An 11,289-nucleotide genomic window follows, 5' to 3' on the forward strand; every position below is an offset into this window, starting at 1 on the left:
AAGGAATAATCACAAAGACAGTCAGCTCCTTCACTCCAGTAAACAGGCATCATAGCTTGTTTATTCATCAAACCTTGATGATCTGTGATGAACTACGACAAGGCTTTCTGGGAAATCTGAATTACAGCTTGGATGGGGGGATATTTTGGTCAGCTTTGCTGCTTAAAATGCAGTAAATAACTCTCTATCATTATTATGCACTTTATAAAACTTAGATTTGAAATAAACAGTTGACTATGTGAGTGGAATTCAATGTATTTATACAGAAATGGGAATGCGTCTTATATGTTATCTTTCTTTCTATGATAAATAAAAATAATATAACAGGGAAACCGATACGAGAACATTATATTGTTGCCAGCAGCAGCTCAGATGAAAAGTTTCATAGTTAAACTGAATGGCATCAAATATATTGCTTCAATGAAGAGTAAAAAAACTGAGAACATCAAGTTAAAAATTGGAAAAAAAGAGTAAATAATGGAAACCCCAGTGAGTAGAAGAAGAAGGTAGCTGATTCAGTATTTTTCAATTGTAGTGACTAAAAAATGAATTTAGATTTCTGAGTCTCAGCTCAGTTATCAGTAAAATAATCAAATTTTTATTTTTTATTTTACAAATTTAATTTTTATCAGGTAGAAAACTCTTATCCTCCATTGATTTGATTGAAAAGCAAGTTATTTTGTTGTTTAAACTTTATTTCCTTACGTTTTTTAATGTATTAAGCAAAAAAAATACATTTCTAATTATTTATTTTATTATTGTGATGTAAACAATGAAATAAAGGCATTAAGATTAGCTGAACAGACACAGAAACAAAATTAAATGTGCAGTGCAAGCACAGTGTTATATGTTGATGTGCTTCATAAATGAGAAAGAAAGAACAAAAGAAGGAGAAAAGGAAAGAAAGATAGAAAGAAAGAAAGAGAGAAAGAAGAAAAAGCATGACACAATAAGGAGAAAATATAAATTAGATTTATTTTAAAAGTGAATTAGATTTTCACTTTGTGTTTTTGATTCTTTCTAAGCATGGACATATTTTCTTGTGTTTGCTCATTAACAGAAAGGCTTTAACTGATAGAAAAGGTGCAAAAGAATTACATTAGGATGAATAGAGAAGTCTGCTGAATTTATGATGCTTTCTTTATAACTTTGTAATTTTTCTGTTTTTATTATGTGAAGCACCTTGAACCGCCTTGCTGCTCAAATGTGCCACACAAATAAACATTGATTTGATTTAGATTTTTGATAAAAAAGGACGCAACCAACATATTTCCTTCCTGTAACGGTTAAATTAAACAAAGACAATCACAACAAAATACCTCCACTTTTATACCAGCTGTGTTCAACATTAACTTTCTGACTTCTAAGTTGTGTTTCAATGTTTTCACACTCAGTTTGACGTGTAAAGCAAAATACATTTCTAACATAATAGAGCTAGTAAAAATAAAAGGTTCTACATCCTTTGTGGACATGTACGCTTTTATGTAGTTGTTATGCTTTGTGACTCAGTGAGACATTTTAAGGCTTTGTGCCTTAAATGTCATCATCGGATGGTGTGACTGAAGGTCTGCGGCACTCTCATCCATTTGGTTTTAACGCCACGCTTCACTGCTGATTTGGTACTTGAACTTCAAATCACTTTTTTTTTTCTCGACTTACGAACGCTCAGTTTCACTGCTTCTCTTAAACTGAAACAGTGCCACTTTAATTTTGACTGTCATTTATTTATTTGCTGAAAATTTAGATTCTGTGGATAAAAGGAAAAAACAGATAAAGCAGAAATGCTTTTGGAAGATCATGTTTTCCACCTTTTTATATTCAGTAAGCTGCACCAGCAACCCATGGTGTATGGAGAATATAATCTGCTATAAATAAACATCTTTAGGGAAAGAGATGGAGCCTCCTTTTAACTTTATCACCAACATCTTTCAGGCTATTTTCCTCTGACCATTGGTTGGAAAAACAGGCTATTTCAGTTTTCAGACCATTTTTAGGCTTATTTGGACATTTTTATTTTACTGTGCTTGTGTAAGACTTGTTAAAGACTGTCTAGACGGTCCTGTGAGACATGCTTGTGTGTTTTCTATAGCAGTGAACTAAACAGCATTTTTTTTTCTCCCTGCATGTTCACAGCGAGACTTCTTTGAGCGGCTGTATGTCATGTACACCACCGGCTACGCTGTGTCCTTCAGCTCTCTGCTAGTGGCCATCATGATCATTGGATACTTCCGGTAAGAAGAGATACTTCCTGTATTCTTATAAACTGGTTAATGACTAGTTAAAATGATCACAAACTAATTTGTTGCACATTTTATAGAACTACAAATACTTGGCAACAAGTGACAGTTTGAGGTCTTTTGAAACAATTGCATCATTTAATCCTCGACAGCCCTTCGGTTCCACAAGTTATCCAACGGTTTTGAAAAGTTTTTTTGACAATGGTGACAGAAAAAAAAAAAAGGGTATGCGTTTGCTCACAAGTCTTATATGTCTGAACCAGCTGGTGGAAATAAAAGCAGGTGAAAAATAATAATAAACTGGCTGACATTTTAAACCTTTGGGGATTCAAAACTGACAGTTTTTGTGTTTTCATCGTATGAGTCACTCACTCTCAGCACAAAAAATGGACTGTAGTTTGTTATTTTAACAATTTTTGAGAAGACCTCTTCTATAAAAGGTAATAGGTTACCCAAAGGGAAGCACTTCAGCAATGCTCCCCAGGTGGCAAGGGGTGGTTTGATCGTTAATATTATGCCTCTACTCAGTTATTCTGCACACATTTTTCACAATGTAGACATTCAGCAGCTTCACCCAAGCGCTTGATATGAAAAGCCACAGCGTCTTCAAAAGCACCAAGGGAACAGCACAAATCAAGGAGCTCTCCAAACAAACTCAAGGACAAAACTGTGAAGAAGTGCAGCTTTATGTTTGCTCGTAAACATGAAGAAAATGAGAAAAGCCTTCAGGGCCCATTAACTCTGTCTTTTGGGAAATAAAAGAAAGTCCAAATGAAAGTCCACAAATGAACAGAGAAAACAAAAATATATCACTGAAAATGAATTGCGAGAAGAAAAAAGTCATTCTTACACTTCAAGAAAACAAAACAATGTAAGTCTGAATGGTCAGATTAGACAATTTAGTCTGTTGGTCAATCAGAATAAGATATTTCAAGACATTTTCTAAAAATAGTTTAGAGATGGAGCCGTCATTTCAGTGATGAGGCAGGAAACTGTGAGATCCCACTGGATGTTTGTAGGAGCTTTAAATGTCAAAACCCAGTGGATTATAGAACAGATGAGTGATATTTGTTTTCTGTTACATCACTTCCAAAAGCAGTGTTTGCACTCAACCCTGTGTTGGTCTTCAAATAGCTGCTGCTGTGCATTGTGGGATACGTAGTGTGGTTGTCATCCACAATACATAACCAGCTGGCAGGCATTTAATGATGGATATGTTTATATTTCCAGTCAAAGTAAACATGTTGGTAAAAATAAGAGTTGCTTAAACCTAAATCTGTCATGTGTATGAATAATTTTAATCACAAACCCAGACATGTCTTAAAACCTTGTAATTAATACCTAATAGATTCCTGTACATTGCTAAAATAATCTACTTTTATTTGTTTAATGTTGTGACATTGTTTTAAGGAATTTTCTCATTTAGACTGTAGAATATGTGTATTTGCAGATTTAAAAAACAATCATAGCACTCTAGAAATGTTTGCACGTTTCACGTAAAGGTTTTATGCTGAACCTTCAATCTTTAAAGCTTCAATATAAAATTTTAACCAAAAATCCTATGAGTGCTTCTAACTACTTCTCAAACCTTGGACATATACTAGAGCCAAGAAACCATGTTTGAATCAAGAGATTTAGATGTAAAAATGCCAGAAATAAAAAAAACAAAACACTTTTTAATTCTTCACTTTGAGTCACATTTGTTTGTTGAACTCCAAGAAAATATGAGCCTGAAAATATTGTCACAAAATGTGTCTAACACAACAAAGTCTGGTTACTGACTTATTTGTATTAACATTCTAATGTGAAAAATCCTTGAAAAACTTCTACATCAACTTTTGATTTCCTATCACACATTTTATTGTCATTCACACAAACATTCATAAAGTCGTTCGAATAATTTCCTGCTGAAAACTCATCATAAAACAACCATGACCTTACAAGGTATGGAAAAGGCCTTCTGAATCTTTTCACATTGTACGAGTTTATAACTACAAACTGTAACATGCATTTTATTGGGACTCTTTGTGACTGACAACAGAATCCCAAACACAACGGAGCATAATTGCGAAAAAAAAGAGAAAAATTATACAAGTACAAATCAGTACAAACACTAGACTTCAGTCAAACCTGATTATTAAACTGAGTTGGCTTGTTAGCTTTTCTCTGAAGTTTGGTTATTTTTTTTAAAAAAGGAATCGTAAAAACCAATAAACAGAGCAAGAAGGTGGGGGAAGAACGTTATGGAGAGTTTAGAGCAGAGTTAGGTTTAGAAACAATATCCCAAGTTGTACATTTTTCAATTCCTCTTCCTTATTAGAACAGTTTGACACAGCAGCAAAAATAAATGTTTATCCACCTAAACTGACGGGCCAGATAAGCAGAGCCGTAAACAGAGAAGCAGAAAAGAGACTTTTGGTAACTCTGAAGTTTGAGACTCTGTTGTCAAGACAACCATCAGCACACCAAAAATCTGTCCTTTACGAAATAATCAAATATTTTATGCCGTCAGTTTGGCATAAAATGATCAAGACTACAACAAATATAAAGTACTAACACAGTACTTTATACTACTATAGCATAAAGTACAGATTTTTCCGCTTATAACAAGACATTTTTAATGTTTTAAAGTTAAAAAAAAAATCTGTCAGCAGAACTTCTACTTTTTAAAAATTTCCGAGAATTATTCACTTATAACAAACTTATTTACCTTGATAAAATGTTACTTTTAAGTTATTTTGTCATATTTTAAGTTTGCTAAGGTATTTGCACTAACTAGACAGAAACTAGACAAAAAATACTTGATAATATTATTTTACAGCGAACTTGTGAATTCTCATTTATGTTTCTCAAAAAAAAAAGTAATTTATAACAATACCTTTTCCAGATAACTTTAGATGCTTTTGGAAATGTATAATGAAAGCTTATCTTATCTTGGCAGATAAGATTTATCTATAAAAACTTGGACTGTTCTAAAAAAAATCTTCTTTCAAGTTCTTGATGTGTCTATTAAAATAAAAACAACTAACGTCAGAACATTTAAATGCACAAACAACGTGAAATAAAGTACAAGAGCTTTCAAACTATGAGGTAATATTTTTTATGATGAAATTTTATTCAAACACAGTCAAAGATTTTAACCATATTATTCTTTCTTTTGCCTTTTTTTAGAGTATTTTTAGAGTATTCATCCTTACAATAAACTCTCCTGATTTGAATGGCAGCATCTTTGCGACTGGTCTTTGAGTTTGTATCAGAAACTTCAGTCAAAAACATGCACACCTCAAAACAGGAATAAAGGAAGGTGATCAGACGTGCATTTCTGATAAAGACCACAGAGCATAAATTCTGCATGAGTTGCTGCTGCGTTTTCAAAGGGCCGTCAAGCCGCCTTTTGACAGAGGTCTCACATCTGCCGTGTTTGACTCAACAAAGCAACGTGTAAATCTTTGATCTTTACAAACCTCTTACAGTATTCATTGCTGTTTGCCAGTTTCCTGTTGTAGTGTGAATATTCCCTCGTCGCCAATGCAAAGCTTTACTTCAATTGCAGCACGGTATCCTGTGCAAGCTTTAAGTACTCGACAGCATAGTTTTGTCATTATTGGATAGATGTCGGCATTATAATTTCAGAAATAGATGATGACTTTTTTTTTACCTGTTGGTCAAAATGATGGACAGCCAAAACACCTATCCTCACCTCTGCTTTTACTGCACTGCTGAGTCAAGTTGTAGTCCGTGACTGATATGGAGATTAAGAAGTCACATTTAATGTCATACATAATCACAAAGGATCGAGCAAAGCAGTTCTCCATGAAGGCAGAAGGAAATAATTTTACACACTTTGCATTAATATACTTGAACAGCAAAAGAAATCTACAATTGACTTTTTTTATTCTTTACATATGTTTTGGAAGGGGTTTATTGACTTTTTTTTTTTTTTTTGCAAAATTCTTTGCAAATATTTCTAAAGCAGAGCCACATAACTGTGAAATCCTGGAGGGACTGAATCAGATTTTTAAAGAATAATCCTGATTTTCAGGACTATTTTCAGCTCTCCTCCCAGTCCTAGCATCTCTGCCACTATAGAAATGCTCTTGGTGTGTGTATCAGTGAAGGAAGATCCCCTTCTACTGGCAGAGCATGAATGCATGAAGCACACATTTTGCATTCAACCAGGCCTTATTCACAACCTGCAGATGTACTGGGATTTTCATGCACAAGTACTTCTCATGTTTACTGGAAATGGCCAGTAAAAGAGAAAAAAAATACAGTGAAAATCACACCATTTGACACTCATGTCTGTAAAGAGCAGGAAAAAAAGAGTTTAGAATTTGAACAGTGTCACAGAAATTGGACATTAAACACATTAAAGAAATGTTCCTGGTCTGAAGCGGTATGATTTTAGGGTCTGAATTTGGTATAAACAACTTGAAAACATGGACTCATGCTGCCTATTATCAAGGGTTCAGGCTGGTAGTGGTAGTGTAATTGTATGGCGGGTGCTGTTGTGGCATTTATTTTGGATCCCTTAGTATAACCCAGATACTTCCAACAGGATAATTTACCACTTCAAAAACCTTATATCATGTCAGAGTAGTTTCTAAAACATGGCAGCAAGTTTACTGTACTGAAAAGGTCTCCATGGTTGCCAAATCTCATCTGCCCACATGTCCTTATAGACTGAAAACATCTTACATTTATGTATCTAAACATAAGACCTTAAAAAGTTTTAAATTCATTGAGAAATAATAAGATTGCTAGCTGGCTTAATCACAACTCCTACATTTATTTATTCTCACTTAATATTTTCTATGTGGTTTAAGTTTTTGCATTGACTCAAATCTTTGAGTCATGCGCAGACATCTTCACTGCGTTCTGTGACTCGAGGTGTTTGCGGCTGTCGTAGCTGCTGCTAGCTAGTTTATTAGCAAGAGCAAAGCTAGCTCGCACTTTTACATCCATGTTGGCTGTGTGCAAATGTATTGCCAGTTGGCTGGACAATGTCCGTATTTGTCATTGGCACACTTTTGTTGCAAACCCATACAATTTATTTATTAGGTCTTAAATTCCACTTATGGTAAAAAGGTCTTAAAAAGTTGTAAATTTGAGTTGGTGAAACATGCAAGAAACCCAGGATCTGTGCCAGGAAGAATTAAGGCAGATGTGCCTAATAAAGTGGTGAGTTCATGTTGAGTCTTCATTAATAATTCAGACTATGATGGATTGGAAAAAGGCCACATCCTATTCTCTTTCTAAAGATTAAGTGCATCAGTTTGTTGCGTAGCTATTTCACCCTGAAAAATAATGTTTCCAATTAATCTCTAAAAGCTCAAAATTCAAACGACAGTCATGCCTATGATGGATTTATGTGAGCCTCTGATTGCAGCTGTATACTGTTGAATAGTAATTAGCCCATCGTTGCTAATTAAGGACTGCAATCAGGTTTTAGTCATTTTTTTTATGTGAAAGCCTTCATTGTAAACATTGTCATCTTCAGCCCTCAAAATGATGAGTGGGCCACTCATTGAATCGGAGTTGACTCTGCTCTTTTATGCTAATTCAGAGCAGCATGAGCAATACAGGAGCTGGTTAGAACGATAAACCTGTCGGTGCCTGATACTTCACTTCTGCAGTCACTGAGAGCAACAAAGCAGCCTTTAAATCTGAAGTGTGTGGAGTTTCTCTGTTGGCTCCTATTGTATAAATACTGCAAGAGCAACCATGTGTCAAAGCTGAGTCCCATATGTACAATAAGTTGGCTTACGGTGTCCCTGACAATTTCTTCCTCCCTAGTTTATCTTGCAATTTTTTGCTTTGAAAAACTGAGTTACATCCTTGGGCTGCAGCTCTCGTCAAGGTAGTGCTGGATTACTGAAAAGCTTTTTACTGTATGAAGGGAGCTGATCTGATGTTCAGCAACTACTTATGTTGAAGCCAAGGTGGACCTTATATGAGAGACCCTTTAGACTGTATTTGACAAAAGAAACTGCATATATTCCTTTTTTTTACCACTTGTTAATACAGAGTAAAGAAAATAATTTCTAAATATCTGATAAATGTCATAGCTTTTAGTTGGAGTTCTGGGTCATACAACTGTATAGAAAGCCAGATAAAGCATTTACGTTGCTTTTGTATAATGTTCCTGGTTTTTCAGCCCTCCATACTTATAATGGAGATCTGAAATTAGTTATTTGTTTTTCCATAATGATTAACTGTAACTCCTCTGATCCTGGCAGGCGCCTTCACTGCACCAGAAACTACATCCATATGCACTTGTTCGTTTCCTTCATGTTGCGGGCTGTCAGCATTTTTGTGAAGGACAAAGTTGTCTATTCGAGTGCCGGATTGCAAGACTTTGACTCGGCCCTGCTGGATAACCTGAAAACAGTGAGCATTTCATCACTCGACAAGTCCCAGTATGTAAGTATCAAGTCGTCTTCTTGAACGTTTTCTTGTAAAATTTGTTTTAAAATTGCTAAAACATTCATGTCCTTGTCATGGCTCTCTTGTAATGAGAGACCAGGTAAAAGGGCAGTGTCTGTATTTTCTGTAGCAGCACAGAAAAACAGATTCTGAACTTGACCTCATTTTATAAAGAAAAAGCAGATTTGGCAGTTGTGGCAAAGAAAGTAAGAGCGCTCGAGCTGCACACTCTGGTTTATAACTACAGTTGTAAAGCTATTCTTAGCATGTCTGTCAAATTACTAATTAGAGTTTGTTAAACTCATGATACTTTATCAGGAACAAGAAATCAGAAAGTATAATATTCTGTGCTAATCACATTTGCATGAATATTTATGTTAACAAAATGTATCTATTTTTTATTACTTTGTTCAGTTTAGAAGTGTAGATTTCTCTAACATTTATCTGAATTTCTGTTTAAAATGCACAAATGTTTTGGGTTTCCTTTCATTAGCTTATTAAAATCAGAATCATGAAGCATAGATATATAAACTTTAGAGGAAATAAAATAAGAATAAAGGAACATCCATGCTGTTAAGCAAAGACCTTAAAGATTTGCAACATGTGGAGACAAGGATAAATATAACTGCATATATTCTGGGTACTAATGAAAGCTAAAGTGTTTCTTTGTTTGTTCTGACAGCAGGAGCATCTCACACATTTAAGTGAGCACAAACTCAGATTCCAGCATGCTGGCCCTGTTTCTGTTAACATATTAAAAGAAAAGGGCGATAGAGAGAATAAATGCATAACAGGATCAAAGAGATGTTTGCAAAATTGGTCCAACCATTCATCTATCTAATGTTGTTTTCCACCTGTTCAAATGTTGTTTAATCATTTACAATCTGCACACAGGAGTAAGTTTAATTTTTACCAAAGCTAAGTGTAATTATTGACTTCAACTGGTAATCTGCAATTTAAATGCAATCAATTTAAAACATTGAAACATAAAAGCTGCTTAATTTAATGGTTTTGATTATAAAGTATGATTCATGGATGCAAATAAAATTATATTTTGATTTTATTCAAAAAGAAGTTAATTGGATAATTCTCACTATTTTTAATGGGCCACAAGTGTGACGACAGGGTCGTTGTAAGTCAAAGCAAGAAAGTTATATTTTAATTTTAAAAACTTGTGAAAAGTATTGATTTATGTTATGTAATCTCGGATCTACAACATGTGAGAAAAATGAGTGGTTGTTTGCCATTTTTCATTGTTGCAAATCTTTTCTCCACCGTCAACCCATGCATAAATATATTAAATCAATATCTTCAATGACAAATGGTGATATTGAACCACAGTGGATTTACAGAACAGTCTGGCTTTAGCATTTCTGAGTTTGTAGAAGCAGAATAAAAGTACACTTTACCATTAAAAACCTTTTCCTCCATTGTATGCTATTGTACTTGATATTTGTATTTCACATGGAGTAAAATTCAATTTGTGACTCAAAAAATCTCTTCATCTTTATTAGATAAAGTTGACAACAGCCTATTTAAAAAGCTGTGCATACTCAACATTCTGCACAATGAAAGTAAATAAAAAGCAAACAAAATATAGCTTGGAGTTTTTTTATTTGAATTTCTGATCTGCACTGATTAAAAAAAAAAAAAGTTGAACCGAGACAGCTCAGATTATTTATTGAACTTTACTTTGTCACTATTGATTTAGAGCAACATATGCCTGAAGGTATGCTGCACTTCCATTATAAGACATGTTAGAAAAATAAAGATGCATTCTGAGGTGATGTATCTGCACTTCATGTATTTACATGGAAAGTCAATATTTGTAACCATCTGGCTCCAACTGTTATACATTATAGATAAGATGATGAAATATGTCATCTGGGGAAGCTCAGAGTGCAAACAGTGTTCAATAAAATGAATTAATTAAAGATGGTTTTTCATCTGATCTCAATGCCTTATGGACTTTTCTCTGTGGAGGATATCAGAGCATGAATGGATGGATGGATGGATGGATGCATGGATGGATGCATGGATGGATGGATGGTGTTACTGTATGACAAATGCCTGTCATGTAACTAGAAAACCATAATTGTGTCTACAAAGCTCTAAACATGATTTTTATAAACAAACTTGCGACATCCGGGTTTATGTAGAAGTAAACACTCCATATTTGTTGCTGATGCTTATTTGCTACAATAGCCTTACAAAATAATTACAGCTCATTTTTTATTTCGTCTTCATTTAAAGCACTGGTTACCAAACATTTTTGCAGACACACAGAGTTTAAAGTAGTAATAAAATCAGATTTTATCAAAATTGAAAGCACAAGATACACTTGGACACTCCTGATTTACAGACTTAAAGGAGCAGTATTATGTAAATTTGACATTTTTGAGCTTAACATCATGTATAATGTTATAATGTTTTTCCCTCATCAAAAACATATCTGGAGTGTTGAATTGATTCTTTCACGCATGCTTGAGAAATTCTTTAATCTCCATTGTCGACCATTCAGTTGTGAAAAACAAATGGCTGGACTTAGCCCCGCCTTCGAGGTGCAGCTCCACCTTGTGGCTGGAGTTTCCAAGCATCTGAGATCAGTTTCAAAGTGTTATATATA

General features: G+C 34.3%; 1 protein-coding gene across 1 annotated transcript in view; it reads left to right on the plus strand.

The window, feature by feature from the left end:
• pth2ra (parathyroid hormone 2 receptor a) overlaps nucleotides 1-11,289 on the plus strand; it is a 50,323-nt gene that overhangs the window by 12,812 nt on the left and 26,222 nt on the right. Inside the window, exons 5-7 of the mRNA XM_016666139.1 lie at nucleotides 2,134-2,231; nucleotides 8,477-8,674; nucleotides 8,794-8,912. Coding sequence (XP_016521625.1) covers nucleotides 2,134-2,231; nucleotides 8,477-8,674; nucleotides 8,794-8,912 — 415 coding nt within the window. The remainder of the gene's footprint in view (nucleotides 1-2,133; nucleotides 2,232-8,476; nucleotides 8,675-8,793; nucleotides 8,913-11,289) is intronic.

The sequence above is a fragment of the Poecilia formosa genome, unplaced genomic scaffold (genome assembly GCF_000485575.1).
Source record: "Poecilia formosa unplaced genomic scaffold, Poecilia_formosa-5.1.2 Scaffold666, whole genome shotgun sequence".
Classification (NCBI taxonomy): domain Eukaryota; kingdom Metazoa; phylum Chordata; class Actinopteri; order Cyprinodontiformes; family Poeciliidae; genus Poecilia; species Poecilia formosa.